Source organism: Hylaeus volcanicus, chromosome 1 (genome assembly GCF_026283585.1).
Source record: "Hylaeus volcanicus isolate JK05 chromosome 1, UHH_iyHylVolc1.0_haploid, whole genome shotgun sequence".
Lineage (NCBI taxonomy): Eukaryota > Metazoa > Arthropoda > Insecta > Hymenoptera > Colletidae > Hylaeus > Hylaeus volcanicus.
In genome coordinates, this window is record NC_071976.1 from 26220146 (window position 1) to 26242070 (window position 21925).

General features: G+C 39.9%; 1 protein-coding gene across 9 annotated transcripts in view; it reads left to right on the forward strand.

Moving 5' to 3' along the window:
- Positions 1-21925, forward strand: part of LOC128884643 (dystrophin, isoforms A/C/F/G/H) — a 572670-nt gene that overhangs the window by 200518 nt on the left and 350227 nt on the right. For all 9 annotated transcript variants that reach the window (XM_054138171.1, XM_054138189.1, XM_054138199.1 and 6 more), the window contains 2 exons: positions 922-1076; positions 2081-2270. In XM_054138171.1, the coding sequence (XP_053994146.1) occupies positions 922-1076; positions 2081-2270 (345 nt within the window). The remainder of the gene's footprint in view (positions 1-921; positions 1077-2080; positions 2271-21925) is intronic.

Below are 21925 nucleotides of genomic sequence, written 5' to 3' on the forward strand. Positions count from 1 at the left end.
ACGTACGCTCCAAAACTTGGTCGCGTGACTCAAACGGACACACGACCAGGGCCAACACCACGCGAGGCGACGCCGACGATTTGTTAATGATTATAATCGACAATAGTATTGATTCAGGTAGGCTACTAAATATAGCTTTGTAAATACTTGATTAGCCTTGTGCTAACGTGTAAATATGTTTTTTCCAAATACAGTTGTTTTGTCTGCATCAACAAGTGTCGATTTACTAACCTCCAAATCAATTTTGCTAAGTCTTGAATACAGACTTACATATATTATAGCGCATCAATATAATATAGTAAAGGACGATAAAGAGTAAAAAAAGGGTATAATGGGGTGGTGAATGTAAAGTAACTAGCACAGTGTACAAATTTGTCTGATTATTTAATTAGTTAGATCTTTGAAAATAATGACATAGAAATTTCGTTGGAAAAAGAATTGTGATTCGTGGTAAAAATTAAGATGTCCAAAGGTGTATTTTAGGTATTTGTAAATAATTCTCCTACCTTCCTTCGATTCATCAATTGAGCTGTTCAATTTTTCAAAAAGTGGAGTTAATCGATTTGTGCAGTGAACGGTTCAATTTGTTGTATCCGAAGAGGAATCTTGTCGTTGAACATTATAAATTCTGGAGCAGGGAGTGCGAGAGACGAGCATGGCGGGGTAGAATGTGGAAGGGATAAATAGAAGCGATTATAAATTCCAGTGTGGACGGGTAGTATCGCGACCAAATAAAAGTTTCCACCGCGAGGAACACCTTCATCAAACTTCGTCGTTTCCCAGCCATAGATTTATTTCTTTCATGTTATTGAGACGCGAGCGAAACTTGTGTGCGATACCTGGTATGGCTTATCTAAGTTTCCCCTCCCCGTGGCACTGATCTTCCCTCGACATATTATTTAGTTCTGTTCATTATTCCAGTCTTTCCACGCGGAGCTACACCAGTACAAGCACCACATCGAACTTTTCAATCAGCTCACGCAGAAGCTGATTGCTGTGTATCAACAGGACGACACCACTCGCGTGAAAAAGATGACGGAGACCATCAATCAGAGATACAACAATCTCAACACCAGGTAGGTCATGCATGTCCTTCATGCTTCTTTGCTGTATGCTAAGTTGATATTAACACGTTGATCGCTACGTCGCCCATATGTGGGTGACAGTGCTTTTCGCTGAAAAACAAACGAAATTAATTCTGAATGTTAAGCATCAAAGAAAATAAATTTGAATGAAATTCTTAAACTTCAATGAAGTTATCAAAATAAATACCGTAATAAATGTTTGATTATTAAACCTCCAAGGATGTGTACGCCTTTGAAAATGTTGTCCTCGAGAGAATTTATCATATCTGATCTCTATCAAAGTTCGCTGGACTTCCAACGTCCCTTCAGAGGGAACATCCGGGTACAAGGGATTAAAGAAGTTGTGGGATTAATTGTAACTGCAAACTCGAGTGTGTGAAATTTAAAATTAATTTGTTAAGCAATTGTCGATTCGAAGATTCAAAGAAAACCCTTTGGTTTGAGACTTGAATTTTATTTTCGTTTAAGATTGATGTTTAAAGTGATATCAGAGATAGAGTTTTGTGGAAACAAAGTGTCTGCTGTTATGCAAGCAGGTTATTTTTAGCATAGATTACGGATACGCGACTGAAATTCCACGTAGCTATTAAAAGTATAGCTCTGAGAAATGGAGAGAGAATAGATCGAGCTAATTTAATGAATTATTAAGCTCTAGGATAACTTCTGCCAAGGTTGACTCACTGGGGTTAAAAATTCTTCTCGTTTTCTAAATATTCAATCTAAAATAACGTTATAGTTGTACTTGAATTAAACAGAAGTCAACAGTCAATGAAAATAAAATGAGCCCCGAATAATCTAGATAGAAGTCCTCCTAGAGTCAAAGCATTCCCTCGACGAGCGAAAGAATCGCGTTCGAATCCCAGTCGGGCAACCCGATCGTCTTCTCCTATAAAACGTATTACCTCCGCTGAAACGCATTGAATTCGAATGTAAATTGAAGTGGAATGCGTTTGCACATCGATTGTGCAACGATACATGTATTAAATCCTTCCCAGTATCATCAATCGAGGAAAACTGCTGCACTCCGCGATGAACTCCCTCCACAACTTCGACCGGTCCCTGGACAAGTTCTTGGCTTGGTTGAGCGAAGCTGAGTCCTCGATGGAGGGATTGGAAGCGGAGGCCGATCGACTGGGAGGACGACGAGACCAGGGCGCGCTCAGACGACCGCAACATCAGCTTAAGGTAAGTTTCATATCTGCCTATGCGAATCTACCAATCGAATCTTCGTGTCAGCCTAGATTTCTCGATTTTAGAAATGTTGGATTTCAATTGAAAAATTGAGACTGTCGACGTTAACCCATTCTTTGCCAACTACGAGATGGCTCGTAGTTCAAATTGATTGCAACTACTCGAGGGATAAGTTTATATATCCTTTTGAGTCACAAAAGCTTTGTTTTTGAAAGAACAAATTTAATATCACTTTTTATTATCAAAATAATAACCTAGATTACACATCTCTATTAAATCTTGGCGCCCAATGCAAAACGCTTTAAATTTGCCTGGCAGTGAATGGGTTAATCGACGAGCCACTATGAGGAAGTAGTGTCAAGGTATTCTTTTGTATATTAAATTACAGCTTGATTTTTAAAAAATTTATTTGAATCCATTAATAGTTTACAAATCGTTTCTCAAATTGGTCAAAAGTGAGGCTCAAAACGTTTAACGTTTAGTGTAGTTAAGCAACCGCTTGCAACGCTAACTGTTGTACTTGGAAGGAAGTTCCTTTTGAGCAAGTAAAATTTTCTGTCGCTTCCCTGCACCTACACAAACTGACGTAACGCCTGGTTAAGGGATGGGTTATTGTACCTACAGAAAACTCGAAACTTTATTTAACGACTCCGAATTCTAAGGAAAGCTCTGGGAGGTCGTTATTCTTCCCGTAGAAATTGAATTCACTGACTTAGCCTATAGAAAACAAATAAAAATAGAAACAGAGTTCCAAAGAACTGTCTCCTTTCCTCGTTAGAGTCCAAAAGTTTTTTAAGAATAAAACAACTGCGAGCGAAAAACATTGATCGAGTCTTTCTCGTGATTTTTTCCGCTGGCTGGCACAGAATCTCAGATACGATTAACTAACTTTTCGCTGAATATCTTTACGTAGGATTTCGTCGATATTATAGTGTACTCATTTGTTGTTAAATTATAAGAATCATCAAATATTTATACATACAAGTTTGAATATTCAACTTTATTTAGTTTCAAAATTCTAAAAAATTAAACTGATCTTCTGAGGTTCGGGGTAGTTACGTGACTTAAAGTTTGACTTGAAGATAATTGACTAGAACGTTGTTTATATTAGGTTGTCCCGAAAGTTTCTTTCGTTTTATTAATAATTAATATATACACAATATTTCATGTTTTATGTTACATTACTGAATTGTGTACGATTCATTTCGCTTCATTACTGTTACAGCATCAATGTCTAAGAAATTAGATTGTCTATTTATATAAACACTGCCACAGGAAATAATTGAATGCAACTCACGAAAGAAACTTTTGGGACAACCTAATAGATTCTAGTAAATTGATTTTTGTTCATTTCTTGGAACACCATTTTCTCTTCTATGGCCAAGTAGTATCAAGAGTGAATGAAGTGTTTCCCAGTCGATATCTCTCAATTTCATGAGTTCTAAACTGGGAATACCTTTCGAAGAGGTTGACACGTCTCTGAGCCGAAGACGATGTGCAGAAAGTCACGTGAAGTCAGGTTGTACGATTCCTCGAGACGTTCTAACGGTGGTCACGGCGGGAAACCAGATCTGTATAGGTCACGTGTTGACCGAAGAAGGTTTTACGGCTTCGATTGATTCCCATACAAGTGTGTCGAAGGTACCTGTCGGCGTATCGGTATATCCATTAAAAGGAAGACGCTCGATATCGAGTATCGACACAATGCGGTGGCGATGCTTTAGCTTCTGTGCGGAACGCTCTTCAAGTTATGCATTACATCTCGTGGGAAACTGAAATCTTGCATAACAGAACGAAGATTCCCGAAACTCCCTCTTCCACTCGTATCGCGAGACACTGTCGCGAAAGTGGATTGTTGGTTTCGTTCGCGATATTGTCACGCGCGTCCATTAATATAGAGTGAATTTCTAAAGATTTCTGCAAAATTTTGGGATGCCTGGGAAAGATCTTTTAGAAAAATATGAACCTCTTTCAGAGATGATAAATATTTAACGGAGACTAACGTGCCGGTTTTTTTGTTTCGCCTTTTTTCAAAGGATGCTTGATTTCGTTTTACTTTAAATAAACGCGAACGCGCCTTTCTGATTTGCATTTATATGAAAACGTATCAGAACTTTCCAGCGTGTAAATAAGGGTTGAAACTACTCGAATAATATATTACATCAGTCCACATAATATTATTCAAATTCTACGAGTATTTATTTATTTCTATAGTTCGTAAGGGACGAACCCTTGGATATAAAAGAAAATACAGTTACGATAATGAAGAAAGGAGAAAAAAACGTATCATAAAACAGGGATACAAAAAGGAAAATGTATAACTCGCGTCCAGACGTGATCGCGGAACATTTAAATAACGGGATAAAGTCGCAAAGAGTCGACGATATTACAAAATAAATTAACGTTCACGAAGATACGATGTAAAGAATTAAATTTATCGTAACGGTCATTTCGTGCGGAATATCAAACCGAGGAATCAGTTGATTGATTAGTTTATATACAAAGAGCAGGTCAGCCATCGTAGGTTGCTCGAAAGTCAATAACCCAAGTTTAGACTGCAGGGAACCGTAATTACGGCAAGAAGCAGACACATGTTGATATAGTAGTTGTATATAAACGTACACAAATAGACCAGCTCATTTCCGTCTTACATTAATGTGTAGTAGCGAGCTATATTGCGCGTGATCGATTGAGGGTGTTTACCAGCGTAGACTGTGAAAAGGTCAGCCCTTCCTTATTCCAGTAACAATGCTGTACAATGTGTTATATGGAAAGAAAATGTAACCCTTTATTTACTGAATTAATCAAAAGTTACTCAGAAGAACAGTATCAACAACTTGTTAACGCGTTTTAATTTGTATATATTTCCGATTACACTTAATGCACTTTTACCAGTAGTTCGTAGTATTGCCACGTAAATGAAAAACTTTAAATAAAATAGTAAAGTTAAACAAAAAGTGGTATAGTTTTTGATCCAATTAACTTCAAAGTCAAATATGAATATCCAAATTTTCGAGTAACATTCAAGCAGTCAGGTATTGAAATAATATTCCACTAGTAGACAAGTGTCCGAATAGTCGTCCATTCGAGTAGTATTGGAGTAATATTCGTCGCGAATCCAAGTCCCATTTCGAGGTATGGAAGGATGCTACCTACAACCCTGATTCCACTGTCCATAATCAGAGAGCGCGGGCGAATGATGAGGAAATGGCATTGTTTAAATAATCAAGCACGGGCACTCGATGATGAGAAAGTTAAACGATCCACCGTAACGTATTCATGAGGATGATCAGAACGGAATCCGTTCGCGGGTTTTGTTTACAATTCCGTGTAACCGATGGACCGTCCGCGGCGGCCAAATTGATATTGCTCGCGTACGCGGCCTATCTCGCCATTTCGATGAAATTAATCCACGTACCACACGTCCCCGTAACGAACATACTGAACGCGATTCCGGGAAATTAGCTTATAATATTGTTTGTCAGGTTATATATTATCGGTTAGCCAGTCGGCGCTATTCTCTCTCTCTCTCTCTCTCTCTCTCTCTCTCTCTCTCTCTCTCTCTCTCTCTCTCTCTCTCTCTCTCTCTCTCTCTCTCTCTCTCTCTCTCTCTGGCGCGGGCTCTCTCTCTCTCTCTCCCTCTCTCTCTCCCCCCCCCCCCCCGCGCGTCTATCGGTTTGTTCCACGAAAAAGGGTCGAATTTCGCAGGGCCTCTGGATTGGTTAAATTGGATTCCATCACGAGCCCCATGTTCCTGTACATTTGATGAAACCGGGGGTTGAAATTTTAACGCGCAGACTAATCCGTTGTGGAAAGTTCGACTCGAGCGTGGCAGATGTCTCGGACGTTATGATAATTTTATTTATTTTTCGTTACCCATCGTCTTTGTGGGTTCCCTGATATTGAAACGATGTTGCTTTTCGCTGTGCAGGAAGCCTTATCGATATCCAGTCATTCCCATAAATATTCGTATCCTCTGTGTTTATCAAAAAAGTTTGTCTAAATTAAATGACAGGTTTGATGTTCCAAATAAATTTTTCATTGCAGATACATACACGTGTAAAATTTATTTATGTACATATACATATATACATATATACATTACAGAAAATGTATTTGGTAAAAATATATTTTAATAAAATTTCTTCAATACACATAGAGCTACGAATATATATGGGAATGGCTGTAGAGAGTGTGCAAGGATTTTTGTAAAAAGATACATCAAGGCGACACGCAGTATTGTATATGAGTAGTATAAACATTTTGATTGGAGACAGGTAAATAATTCTAGTAGTAGCGTGCATAATAGGTGATCTCTTTTCGGTTTGATAGATTAGTCAGTGACGGCAGAATTTTCTAAAAATACACTCGTACTAATTTTCTTTGCACATAATCGGTCTTCTTCGAGTCAAATTGCAGTTTAATGTACGAATGCAATTTCAATCAATTTCTAAATTAAAGCATGTTTCTATTTATGGTACACATACTTTCGCACGAAAATATCATTAAATTCAGCCAGCCCAGGACGAACTCGAGCTATGGTACGTTTTTGGTCAGACGAAAGCGTGCCTGTGAATGCAATTTCGGTGTACATCATTAGCGAAGACAGATTGATGTTGATCATTCGGTAAACAACTGTACAAATGATTGGAATTAATCATTCAATTAAACCAGAGAATCGGGGACGAAAGGAAAATCGCCACGACGGGTTCGACACTGTCTGATCACTCGTCCAATAATGGCGACCATTGAAAATCAATGTTATTTGCCGTGTAACCGAACTATATTTCCCCGCTGCAATGCGTAATAACAATTATGGTGCTCTACATCAATTATTCGCCACCTATTAGCTTCCTCTCGTTCCTGGTATTCCCATTGCTCCTTCTGAATGCCAAATTTTTAATAATAATACTTAGACTTTATTCTTAATTTCTCTTTCTGCATAGAACATGAAAATCTTGAAAATCTAAATCTAACTACAATTATAATTTTAACTTAATACGTGAGGATTTTTAATAAAACTGTAAAATATTTTAGATACTGAAGTATAGTCCTAACTTCTGAGCCACGGTGTACATTCAGACGTTGCGGTTGATCTAACCCGAGAAATACCGCGATGCATCCGTAGTGCGCATTGATCGGGCCCAGGATTAATTGCCCTTCGTCATTCTGTATCTCCAAAAATATCTCTATTTCCTCGAACGGGTTCCAACGATTCATCTCACTTTATTTTTTACTTTGCTCCACAAAAGGGAATCTCAAATATTTCCCATTTTTCGACCTGGAGGGACAGCAAACCGCCTTGAAGAAATAAACTCTCTGTAAATTCTACGGAAAGCCAAAGTAACATCTAAAAGGAGTATACAGTGCTTTAGCGCACGCGCCCTCGGGACATGCACGCAGGTTGAATAGCGTGCGGACTTACAAATTGCATCCTGGTGACTAATGCCACCTGGACAGTTGCCTCCACTCATTACACTTCGGGCCACGGTATTGATTAGCATCCGTAAAAATGGGTGACTGGGGTACTACAAGAAATTAAATTTGCTCCTTTTATCGAGGGTAGTGGGACGAATAACGAGATATTAAGAATTCGGCGAAATAAAATGTCAGAAATAACTGCATCCTAGGTTTTTGTTACAGAGATTCATGTTATGAACACACGAGACTGCTTTAGCGAAACCTTGGTATTTCGTACACGCATTACCTTACAAAATATATTACATCCATCACATCCTTGTATTAATATTACCCTTTTAATTCCCATTCTAAAGTATAATGTTTGATATAAAAAATCATAACCCACCACATCCTGTCTTTTAGCTTTTCTCTGATATAAATATATATCCAATTTCGATCTAGATCCCTGCATCCTTACCTGGCAGTATTATTGATAATCCATTTTCGAAACTTCATCGGAGCTCCGAAAATGTTTCGTTAAAGTTGATCGTTACCAGTCGAGGGGCTAAAAACGTAAAATAATTTCGCCACGGTCTGCCGGTTTCAAATTGAATGTCTGCACATGGAGGACAATGGCCGTGTTCTGTCCGACCGCAAACGCATTTACGAGCGAACTATCGAACTATCAATATTCTTGAATGCAACTGCGGCCACTGTAATGCATGCAACAACGTGTTTCTGTACGCGGTTCACGCTCGCCAGAGCGATTCTACTAATGACTTATCGACCTGGCCCGCTCGGAACCATAACTCGCGCATATACGACGTCTCCACCTTTCGGAAGTACATTCCAAGGAATTCCTAATACCTCCGGTCCAAGATGGAGCAGCCTCGGTGTGCATGAATTGCGATTTGTCGGGCTCGAGTTATGGCTCGCCGATATTGGATCTCTGGTAGAATTACTTCAAATCGAAATAGGACGAACGGCTGTTTGATATATTCCCCGTGGAACGAAAATAAATATTCTCAGGGATATTGGGGAGTGATTCTTCCGCGCTATTGAGGTTTCCCCTGTCTCGAGGTCGAAAAATTGGAAATGTCTCAGAGTTTTTGTTTGTGAAACATATAAAAATTGATTATTCGATAGAATAATCTCGGTTTATCGACAATATCTCAACTTTGTGTTTTTAATCGTCTACAAAATGCGAATGGTAAAGAGGAAGTGGTATATTATAATATAAAATTTATTAACTATCGAACTTAATTAATCTATTTTTTTTTTTTTTTTTTATATATATAAAACTATAGCAAAACTATTTCGATTGAAATCATCTGTAGGTGCTAACTTTCGAAGAAAGTCCTCTTGAAAACCTTTAAAATTAAATTTAAATGCTTCCATTAATTTAAAAAAAATACTAGACTACAATAAGCTCTGTAATATTTATGTTCGGAGAGTTCGGAACCTCCTCGAGAACAAACGGCGATTTTATGAAAATTTCCGTGACCGTATTTCATCGACGCGCGGAATACTGTTCTGTTTGACGAATCGTTCGATTCGTCTCCCCAGTTTTGGACATCCATGAATGCAAACACTGCGAATATTCATACGAGCAAAGCGAGGAATTGTTGAACATACGAGGTTAAAAAGAACACCCGAAGCCCGCCAAAGCTGGCTGCGTATAATTAGCCGCAGTGCAATATCAGAGTGCGGAACACAAAAAGTTACTTAAACGGACGGAAGCGGTAGCTAAACCCGAGTGGTTGTTTTTCTGGGAAATGTTTAGGTATTTAAGGAATAATGATTATATAATACGCGGACAAAATTAATACTGTTGCTGCTGTAATTAACAGAATTTTAAATCAATTTTACGGTATAATAGCAAAAAATCTAATGAATATTGTATTGTTCATTTCGAAATTAATCGTTGTTACAGTTATGACAAGGAAAATTTAATCTGGTTTCAAATTTTTGACAAATTTCTTGTTTGTACTTCTATTAACTATCATTTTACATTTAGGGATGAAATTTTGTTCGAAATTTATATACAATTATTCATTTTTAAATCCATGAGCGGTGATATTTTTCCAAGCCGTACCGTGAACCGAAAAAGATTACGACTCTTCTTTTAAAAAGTTCTAGAATCACTGCATCAAAAAAACTACAGAATTTTCAAACATTTTCGGGGAGAAATTGCAAAGACATAGACACAAAATTATGTCAAGTTCGACAACCCTCTTCGATCTACGAACCGCCCACTATAGCCAGCTGTGTAATCTGTTGCGTTATAGTTTTATTTTAGAATCAGAGTACGTGACTTTATCTATAGAAAGTAAGGAATAAGTTGGTTCTTCGAGCAGTTCATCATCGTCTCCTGCTAAATCGAAACCAGAAACCAGCAGCCAGCAGTCACCGTTTCAGACGTGTTTGTTTGGCTTGTGTCTGGTAGCAGGAGAAATTCTCTTTGTTTACTTTTCCTGCTATAAAACCATGGCACGGTAAACTTCTCTAAAAAAAAACTATCATTTCACATTCGTGCATACATTCACGTTGACAGAGTTCCATTAAACGCTAAGTACTTGGAGCTAAGATCTTCGAGAGGCTAGCTCGCCTATCTTAGGGCACGTGCCGTCACAAAATGTTCCTTATTCCCTCATATACATAGATCATGTTTATTCCACGTGGCATCCCATATTCCAGAGGACTTAGACAAGTGGGTCACGAATTTCCGGGAGCAACTTGTCCCAGGCCATCGTTTTAGGCTTCTTGTCGCTTTGCACACGGCGCCTCGAGAGTTCGATGCCTTTATGAACCGTTTACACGGTAAGTAGAGTTCATCGATCGACGAGCCTGCGGGAGTCGCTTACGTGACCTGAACTTTCGTTTCGCCTCGTCTCGGACAAAGAGGCCAGCGTTTTCCCATATTCATGGTAATCATATCGTGTTCCGTACTTCGTTAAATCAATCCTGGCGTGGTTAATTCGCTTTACGGAAATTTCACTTGGGTTTTTCAACGAACAAGGTCCTCGTACCACCGTTCGTTATTAGTCGCAAATGGGATGCGCAAAATTGCGGCCGCTTAGGGGTAACGAATTTTGCTTGGACGTCCGGTAACGACGTAACTAGACTTTTCATTCGATCAATTTGTCTCCTCGGCCGCGCGGCGTCGGGGTTCAACGACACGAGTCCAAAGTTTATTCTGAAATTGAAAGAATTGTATATCGCGTTGGTCCAGCTTGGAAGTGACGAAACGAGTGGTGAAAAAGCTTTTTTATAAATCGGTCCAATACTTTTCTGAAAGACGGGTTTCGACCTCTTGGTCTTCATGGGAGTGTTGTGTGATACAACACAAGGAATAAGAAAAAAAATTATTTCTCATTGGTTCAGACCAGTAGAATAAACTCAATGGCATTTTTGGTGAATTTCTTACCTCTAACTTAAAATGATCACAAATGCAAATAATATATAAAACTTTTATCTGTTAACATTTTGTGTATCTTTGCACCTTTACGAAGATAGGAGAGTCTTTCCGAGGAGTATCATTCTACACTTCTGAAAATTATATATAAAGGGTCTTATTTATACCCCGCTCTTCTCCATAGAAGCGAGACAAAACACGTTTAAGACGAGATAAGCACGTTTTGCTTGAAAGCGCAGATAAAAGCGAGGCCCAAAGAGCTTAGAAACCCACTTCAAAGAAACTAAACAACAAAAATCATTGCCGCGCATTGAGTCTCCGCATTAAACCAACTGGTGAGCGAGAGTCGCCTCTCGAGTGCAAAGGGTTAACATTCTGGGCCCTTTCTACCAATTGAAAATTTCAGGTAATCTCGCATATGTATGTACAAATAAACGTACAAAATTTCAAGAATTTCCGTCGCTTACTTTGCCCGCAAAAATATTCTGAAGATGCCTCGAATCTGGTAAAAATAATGTACCCCCCTTAATGCGGCTAGGCGTACGGCGCTCGCGAGCCGGTGTAAAAGTTGCTCGGCTTTTTCGAGGGTCGCGAAGGTCACGAAAAGACGAAAGAATCGGCAAACCCAGTTGGCCACTTTCCCTTTCTCACCTCGGCGCTGCTAAGCGCGGCCGAAAACGATCGATAGAACGCCGTCGCCGTGCGGCAGAGCTCGCCGACGATAATATTCCTCTCCTAATAGCCGTTATTCCATTATATCACGGGTACCATTCGGGCACTCGCTATCCCACACCCTTGTACTCGTTGAATTCCGCTCCACGCGACCAAAAAGACATCGCATAACGGAAATTTATAGGCGCCGGGCTCGCGCGGTGCACGGAGCCGCGAAACGCGCCACTAAATCACGGCGCGGAATATATTTTTCTCCGCGGCGGAAATTATACCTAAAACCCACCTCGAGAGAACCCGTGAAAAAAAAGCGAGACTTCTCCCTTTGTGTTGCGTAATCGTTTCGCGTTTACGTGCACGGCGGCTCGCCCTTCGCTTCGCTAAACTTTGCCGAAAAGTTTCGACGAGGCCTCTATTGGTAATTTTTCAATGGAACAACCATTCCGATCGTGCTTTAATTGTACGAGTGGTCGGTGTGAAGTTATTATTGTATAATCATTGTTGAAGCACTCCAGACACCCCCTGTCCCTGTGTTTCAACATTGTTTGATTAAAGGAAGCTTTGACGACGAGGTTGTCTAAATTTTCTGATCAGACATCGCTGTTCAATTCATTATTATTATGACGTATATTAGAGAAATGATTTGATTTGTTTCTGGCGATATTGTTCGAGTTTTATTTCTACGTGTCTGATTTGATAAAAGAAACAAAGAATTGCGAAAATAGTAGAAATTGTAGCGTATCACTTGTAGAAATCACTTGTAAATGAATTCACATCGTGTAGGTCTATTGAGGGTTATTTATTGTTCCAATCTATGTGAACTCTTCTGAAATACTGAAATATAACCATAGAGGTCTGAAGTGGTGCACTTGTTCCTCGAGTCCTTAAATATAATACACACTACTAAAATTTAAGTTCATTTATTTTATATAGTGTGCAACCATGTACTCGTCATCTGTATATGAAATATACTATCTCTTAAAGAAAAAAAAAAAAAAAAAAACAGAATACTATATACACCCATAAAAGTTCCACATCTTCTTCTCATGCAATCCAGGTGAAAACAGCGTTCAGAATGCCCTGGCACAGCATTTACTTCACCCTTTATATCGGGATGTTTCGATCTCGGCGGTCGTTGGCTAAACTTCGGGACAAGGTTTTCAACGAGACCGCTTCGAGTGCCCTCGATTGGTAATTTTTCAATCGGCCATCGCCGTTCGAAGTGCACTCGCAACGCAGTCACCCCTTCGGTGGTCCCCGATGGCGGCGTCCAAGCAGAAGCGTTTTCAGCGCGCTCAGTCGACGCCGACGCCTGCACACGGGTCGCCGCAGTGAATTAATGTTTCGAATCCGGTCGTTTGATCGTCGCACGTTCACCGTGTAATCGGTGAGCGGATAATGACCGCTTAGGAGGGTTGTTCACTGGCCCGATCGACGCTGTTTTTTCCCCTTCACGTGCCATCGCGCCGAGCAGCTTCGTATCCGCGCGCAGGGCTTCCTCGCGGTGGACGCCCGGCGGCGTTGTTTTACGTTCGCTGTCGCGTGTCGTTCGCAATCCTCGCAACGAGCTTTGATTACGCGTAGAGATCACATTGGACGTGAAAATTCGTGCAACGGCGTGTAACATACGCGAAAATCGCATGCTTCGAGGGAAAACGTGACTGGGGTCGTTCACGTATGACAGAAATTATGTTGCGTGCGCGATTGCGATGTGTTGGCGCTCCGAGTACATAAAAATGCAATGAATGAGTCGTTTAGGATAGAGATTACCACATATACGTAAGGTAATGCGATAAATGTGATAGTAGCTGACACACGAATTTTTTTATCGGTGTTTAAAAGTGCGATGAATTTGTGTTAATCGCGCAGAAGTTATATTCAGTGAGTTATATTCAATCAGTGATAGGTAAATAGAAGTATACACAGCCTGTCCCATAAATATTCGTGTCATCTGTGCCTGTCGAACGAAATAGTCTCCGTTAAATGACAGGTTCGTTGTTTTCAAATAAATTTTTCATTATAAATATAAAATTGTGTAAAATTGATTCGTGTACATACTTATAAAGAAATATTTCTTTGAAAACATCAAACCTATCGTTTAATTTACAAAAATTTCTTCGATGGATACAGAGGGTACGAATACTTATGGGACTGGCTGTACTTACAGGAATTGCATTGCTAATGAACGATATTAATAAACAACATAAACCTGCTTTTGTCCGGGCAACAAAATTATGTAATCAATCGAGCTTATCAATCCTATCCATCAGCGCACCTAAGTAATGCATTTCAGATTTTGCATCAATAAATATTTCCCTTCAGAGAATATAAAGAAAGACAGGGAGAATTAAGGGATGTTTTTGAACCTAGACATAGGATTATTTTTCATTAAAAAAAATTCCATCCAGCCGGCACAAAAATCACGTTACACCCAGGAAGGCCAGGTTGCCCGTGCATGCGGCCACAGGCGAAAATAAAACGCGGAAGTCGTAAAGGTTGCGAGAGCCTTGGCTAGGGGGTGGGAAGGGCGAGAAAGAATCTCGTAAAAGACGGGTATAAAGGCAACGCACTCGCCCCAGGATGCGAGCTCCCAGCAAGTTTCTCCATTAAACGGTAAAATTTGAGAGGCGGCGTTCGCGTTCGGCGACGGTCACATCCACCCCCGTCCCTCGCGGGTGGAGGGATGAATGGCTCGCGTGAAATCGATGGGTCTTCTGTGTTGCCGTGACTTTCTCTTCTCATTGATGCTACTGGTTTTTGGGGTTTTTACAATATCTATGATAAAGGTTTCTCTGTCAAGGGTTTGCACTGGTGGTGTTCGAAGAGTTGTCCCTCGATTTTGATAGAAATGAAACTTTCTTTGAATAGATAAATAGATAAATTATGTACATATGCCTTCGAGCAGATATTTTTATAGAGATAGAAATAATTTTTATCTAGATAAAATTATCAAATAAGAATTCAAAGATACATAGCCTTTGATTAAGTACACCTAATTAAATTGCAAATTATCGGATCGAATAAACGCATCATGTTTCTATTATATTAATTTAATTTTGCCCGTTTCTACTTTGTTTCTGTCAAAATTAATTTCTGAACACGTATGTAAACATTGATTGAATCTTTAGAGCCTGATATTCACGAGTAATCTTTTGTGCAGTTTGTTTTATATTCACTGTTTCAGAAGATCTATATTCTAGTACTTTTTGCAGTTTATGTATAACATTCCACAAACAAATGTAAATGTTGATTGGTAGAAGTTCCTTTTCGTTTCTTGGTATAAAAAATTGTTCAATCGCAAGTTTCTACTACCCTTTTCTCTATGTGGTTTCGCTTCCGTCGCCTCAACCCCCTCGAATTTAGATAGTACATATAATTTAACGAGGAAGGGGTTGTTCGCGATCGAAACGGTACGCGCATGCGCTCTCGGCCTAGTCAGAGGGCGGTAGCTTACGGTATGGTTGAAATTTGAGAGTCGGTAATGTAGGAGGGATGATACCCCCTCTGGAAGGGTAGTTTTTCTCGAGGGGTTCCTCTTTTACCGACAACGGATGACAAACGTTACCCACTGGTCTCTCGGATATTCTTGTACCATACTCGCAGCTGAGCTTCCGTGATATTTCTGCTCGAAATCTTAGTCATCGTCGACACTGAAAGCTCCAACAGCTGCTTTGCAGTTTCCTGCCATATTCTGCAAGCTACTCGTTTATCTGCTGTTAATATTATAGCGAGCAACGTTACTTTTTCGTAACCAGTTATTTGTATTTTAGTAGTTGCCCATGAAAGGGTTTTACAGAACCTTCTGTCGATTGTGTTTATCGTTAGTAGAATGCATCGCATCACTGTGACTTGTGGTCAATTGAACTGACGTACTGGTTGTAGAGCTTGATCACTGGTTGAAAAGAATGACAATTATTTAAAAAATTGTACAAAACAGATAAATCGTGAATTAAAATTCTATCGAATGAATATTGAATCAGAAGTATAAAAATGGAACTATTTAATTACCCCAATATTGATCTGTAGAAAACGGACCATGTTTGCAAGAAATTAATTTTCGGTGCTTACGTTTCATTCGAACGTTTCTGAGTATGTATAAATAAATTAAACTTAAGTATGTTCGAGTTCAAAGTTATCGAAAGAACGAAAAATGGGGCGATGTTGTCTGTAATTTGGTAACGGAGGTCTCACTTTAGCGGTGCTTTATAAGGGTCGATGATAAATCGAAGATTTATGGATAATCGAGATTGCGTTCGCGGACAGTCTCGGTATTGTCGTTTTTCGCCGCACTGTGTCATCCTCATTGTTTTGGAAAAACCAATCTAGCAATAATTCTGGAATTCGTTCAGCACGATCTCACTTCTCCTGCCAACGATAAATCCTCAATTGGATGAACAGCTTTTCCACTCGCGCCGACGACTTCAACGATATAAATAATGGTGTAACGTTCGATATGATTAAAGATGAAGATTACACATTACAGTGAATTTTCCATGCTTAAAATCGAGCAGTTTAAAATATGTACTTTACGACTTTCATCGATCGTTTCAATTCTATTCAAGCAGTTCCATTCACCGAGACCCCCATTTTAACAAACTGCCACAGTTCACGAAACAAAAGTATTTCTTTTATCACTCTACGTATATCGATTTACACGCTCGCTTCTCTATTGTTCTGCACTTCTTCCACCGGATGCAATAGAATAAAGAATGGTTCACTGCTGAATTTGATTAATGCAGATTACTGCGATATTCAAAATCAATCAGTTTATAACATATATCTTTGCGAACGGCACTTGTCATTTAAATATTGAAACATTCGTTACGTGCTTCGTAATTCCCATTTCAAATACTGTCATGGTTACGAGAAAAGGCCGGAATTTTTTCACTGTTAAATTCATCTCGATTTACACGCGTACTCCTCTGTCGTTTTACAGTTTTTCACGAACGGAAATTTCAGCGACATTCTTTTCACGCGACGAGGTACAACATGCCTGGGATTTTAGAAATAATTCATCCAGCAGAATTTCCCCAACTTTTTAACACATACAAATTTGTAAAGAAGAGCTTCACCTTGCATTGGATCGATTATCGAGTACAGCGTTAGCTGTTTTTTCCCCTTTATTTCGCAAATTTACGAGGTAATGGTTGCTCGATGTTATTAAAAAATTAATTTCGAAGTCGTTGCATTTGTAATTACGCTTTCACTCGGTTCTTAAGAACCTTGAGAGTGAAGAGGCCTGCATGATGATCAAGAGAGATGATTTAAAATGAGTAGTGAAATATTCATGGGAATTAATAGAACCATAATTTCTTTCCGAATGAAAGTAACGCGGTTCCAAACCACTTTCTTTAGGAACCCGTCGTCAATTGAAGTACGCTTAACTTCCACACTAAGCCAGTTATTGAAGTTTAATCAATCTCAATATAAAACAAATTTTAATCGAGTATTTTTAACCCTTGCACGTAACAGTTTAGCTGCCTCGCACCGTTTACTCCACAGTATACGAAACTTTTAAATCGTTTTCGAATGGAGTAGCGCATTGCACCCGTTTTTGATGCAGTTACTTATTTTCAAATTCTGACAGAATTACCCACGAACCACCTGTCATAAATACGTAACCGTGGAAGAATTGTTTACCATTGCAGAAGGGGAAGGCATTGTTCGGGATTAACCGAAACAATTGCTGTAATTTACACAGTCGCTGAGTTCCTGTTTCCCTTTTCGACCTGTCGGTGACTTAACAAATCCAATAGTTCGTGGCTCTCTGCACGACCCAGGAAGGGATGGAGTTGGCGGAAAACAAGGAGAATATCTCAGATAACGTTGCGAGCAGATGTCGCAGCTTGCCAGTTCTACCGAACGACTTTGTTCTATTCTGTACTGTATACGGCGTACATGCGAGCACACGGGGTGGATCATTTGAATTTATCGTTGAAACCGTTGCTCTCTTGTATTTTTGTAATTTTCTCGCACTGGGGATCGAAGAACATTCCGATTCCAACACCTGAGTTGCTTTGATGACATTACAAATATTCATCAATGAGCATCTTGTGTATTTTTTCGCGTTTCAGCTCTTTATTATGTTCCTCTGCTTTGCTAATTAATCGAAAGTAATGTGTCAGTAGACCACTTTACCCTTTGAACGTGAAAGATTATTTTTTTTGTTTACCAAAGTGAGCTTAGTTTTGACATTGATCGCATTGGCATTTTCTATTTACTCTATTGATGTCATTTTTAACAGTTTGATAGAGGCATTGGACTTCTGGCAGCGTTATGAACGACACCAACCCCTTTTGTTCGAAGACTATACATTTTTACAAAATTCAGTGAAAGTCCTCGAGTTTCGTGTTTGAATTCAGTTCATTGAACGAATAAAAGTGAAAATATCATGAAATTTTTTATTTTACATGTTTGGAATTCGATCATCAGTTTAGCGTGATTGGTACATCGCGGTACTTTTGAGCGGTTCACCCCGTATATCTTTGTCCAACACAGGACAATGCTTCCAGTGCATTCCGGACGATATCAGCCTGTACGTCCGTGGCAGGTCTTTGTACAGTCGTTCCAAAACGGGGACAAAGCGGTCTTGCTAAGCTGACGGATAGCAGTTGGCAGAACTGTGAGGGTAAAAAACTTAATTGCCACGAAAGAGGATAGCAAAGACGAGCATCGAGTAAACGACGATTTAGCGAAGCTGGTCGAATGTTTTATTAACGACAGAAGGAAAAATTAATTCGAATTTCCTCTTTTCATAAATAACTCTTCAATAAGTTGAAACGATACAAATTCCTCATCAGTCTTATAAACAATTAATATTAAACCTACAACTACTAGTCAAATCACCGTTTTCAAATTTTTTTTATACAGTTCCTATATGCTACATATGAATTGCATACAATTGTTTCATGCATTATTCGATGCAGTTCCACGTAAAATATTTTTGCATTTCATTGAAAAAAGTGCCTCTAAGACTAGTAATTTGTCCCATCGCGATAGAAAGCCTTCTTATGAATATTAAAATGAATTTTGTTAATTCATAATACAACGACTATGTTTATGTAAAGCCATTCGGTTTTATTCTTGTCTCCATCAATTGTTATCTAGTCAATATTTTATAGTTTCGTTCACGTTTCATATCGGTATGTCTTCTTGACTAATTTTACAAATAACTTTCGCGAAGTACTATCGACTTCAACCTATTTGGAGTACATCTAACACTTTCTTTGATCAATAAACTACTACACGTTTCACTGAAAAATACCTCGTTCCATCCGAGGCTTGTTTCATGATGGCTAAAACTTTGCCTAGTTTCCAAAAATTTTGCCGCGACACGAGCACGTCACCACTGTCCCTGGTAATTGCGCGTAGAAACGAGAGTTATACGCAAAGAATTTTTTCCCCTGGTGTCCCTATTCGGCTTCAGTTGGCGCGAAACCGGGAAATGAAATTGGACCGCAAAGGGGACCTCTAACGCGAGAAACAGCACAGTTGCGTTCTTTGAAACGTCGACATTTGGTATTCCCTCGATGATTCCAGCGGCCAGGGTCCGGAAGATAAGGAATTCCAGAAAAATCGCCGGGTTCGTTCTGAATATGGACGTCGGCGTGTCCCGAGGGGCCATCGCGGCCGTGTTACTTCTGCGACCGCGTGCCTCTTTTTTCACTCTTTTTACAAGGATTCTAAAGGTCTGAATATAGATGCACCGACGCTGATTCGCGTAGACGCATAAATATTGCTCCGTCTAGCTCTTTCCCATCTGATTACTTATTGCGTGTCCATCTTGTATTTTTCAGCTTCTTCTGGGGTCACCATTTTTTAACTTTAACTCGTCAATTCCTGAAACCCCTCTGACCCATTTTTTTTTCTCAACTTTCGCAATGCTAGTTAAAAAGTGAACAGATTTCACGCTCGTCGTATGAACCAAGGGATTCAAAATCAAATCAATTAGATTTCCTTTTTCCCATTAAAAAAAAAATAGTACGCTTGTCTCCGATAGGTGTAAAGTAAGACTGCATCGTTTAGTGATGCCATCCTCGTTTGTTATTCACCACGAAAAATGTTACACCAGACCGGCAACAGTTCATATGGCTCACGACATTAGCATTAGTTATTTATGAAAAGAGGAAGCTAACTCGTATTACTACTAGAAACTGGCTAAACTTGGTGACGCACTTTGGAAACTCTTAGGATTTACAGGGACCATCTGGCTAAGCGCTATTGCTTACAGGCGTCATTAAATTACGACCAGCTTTATTACTTTCGAATTATTAAGTTTCAATTTGAATCGAGCTCAGACTCTGCTCACGGCGTTCCAATTTCATGTTATTCTCGTTTATGGAGGCAATTAGCGTGATTGGAATTGAATCGCAGAAAACACTGAAGAAAAGAACAGTAGCAGTACTGGTTATAGTTGTTTAATCCATTTAACTCGTTTAGATGATATCACTTAACCCATTGGAGGAATTCCCTAGCAAGCCTCGCGTACGTAGACACAACAGGCTTTTATCGACTATACCATAAAAGGGTTAATATTCACAACTAACTAAAGCGCCTATAAATCCAACGTCCTCCGTAAACCCGCCTCTCCGAGGATCGCCTCCATAAAAAAAACCTTTTATTCCCCCCACAATAAAAAGTTAACGTCTTCTCAGACCGTCGTTCTCAGATTTTTGATAACGTTTCGAAACGAGACCACCGTCGACTGGAACACACCGTGGGCTAAAACGAGGGTAGATCGGGGAAGAATGTTCATCGAGACACGCGACTGTTCTCGATCCTCTCGCTGAAGGCTGGATAGAAGGTAGAGAGTGCTGCAGGCGGTTTAGTCGAACTCTTCGCTTTATTTAAATTCCACGACGAAATGTTCCGTGCCTGGTCGTACAGGGGTAAAGGGAATGGATGCGGGTTAGCTCTATTGGGCGGCGATATCGAAGCAAAAACGTTTCGGCGGGTCCCTTCCAGCGGTGCACCGAAATAAGGAAGCGTCGTGTACCGGTTAAAAGGAAAATACCAGGGACGCGCATCTCGCCTAACGCGCATTACCACACTCTGTTTTCCCGCAGAGTGCGCTCGAAAGAACCCCGCAACATTGGAAGTGCTCGATACGCGAAACCGAATGACGCTGCCGAGAGTTATCTTGCATTGATTGCATCGCGCACGGGTTCGAGATTTATTCCGAATGGTGAATAAACAAGCACGGCGTTTGCTTTTTTTTTTTCTCCTTCAATGCGGCCGTTCGCAATGAAAAATCCGGCGAGATCGTAAAATGCAGGAAATGAAGGGGCGTTCTTGAGCCAGCGGTTTCCAAATTTATTGAAAGCACCTAATAAAAGGGAAGAATTTTTGCGTCTTGGATTTATCGGCGAAGAATTCTTTGGGGTTGATTTATCTAATTCAAGATTAAATTTTTGTTGACTTTATTTGTATTTTTCAGTCGTTGAATGTAGGAGATTGTTTGTGGCAAGGTTCTAGATTAACGATTAGGTTAATTAGTAAATGATAACGCGATGGAACATGTTTTCGCAAAAGTTATTTAGTTCAAAGGGGTAAGTTGCGTGGAATGAATGATTTTGTTATAAGCGGAGTGGTGGAGAAGCTTCAATACTTGTATCCATAATAAAATAGCATATGTTTGGACAACTTCATAAGCCTATCATACGAGGTTATTTATCGCAATACAAAGCATTAAATTGGGGTTGGCATTGTTGGCAATCAGTACATTCAACGTTTAAAAATAAAAGAGCACTTTCTTTAAACACAGGAGATTACGGTTTACCTTAGGTGGGTCACGGGAATGGAGGAGCCCGTGGGGTAGGCCACGTGCCATTGAATTCCCTCCTCGAGTTAGGGACGACCGACTTCTACGATGATCGCGAACCACGAGGTCGCGGATGCACGTCCCGTCCGTATATCTCGCGGCTCGACGACTTGGCGAACTTGTCACGTTAGTTTTAGAGAGCGAACCGAATCGCTCGGCGTTCCCTTGAGCGATGGTGTTTCAATTTCCGGGCCGCTTTTATGCGCGTCGAACTGGAATCTCTCTCCCATCCATCATCCCATCGACATGTCGGAACGCCTTAAGGATTCCGCGGGCAAATCGCGAGAAGGTCGTCGTCCAATAAGAGTCTAGGAATGTTCCTCGCGCTCGCTGTTTTTAATATCC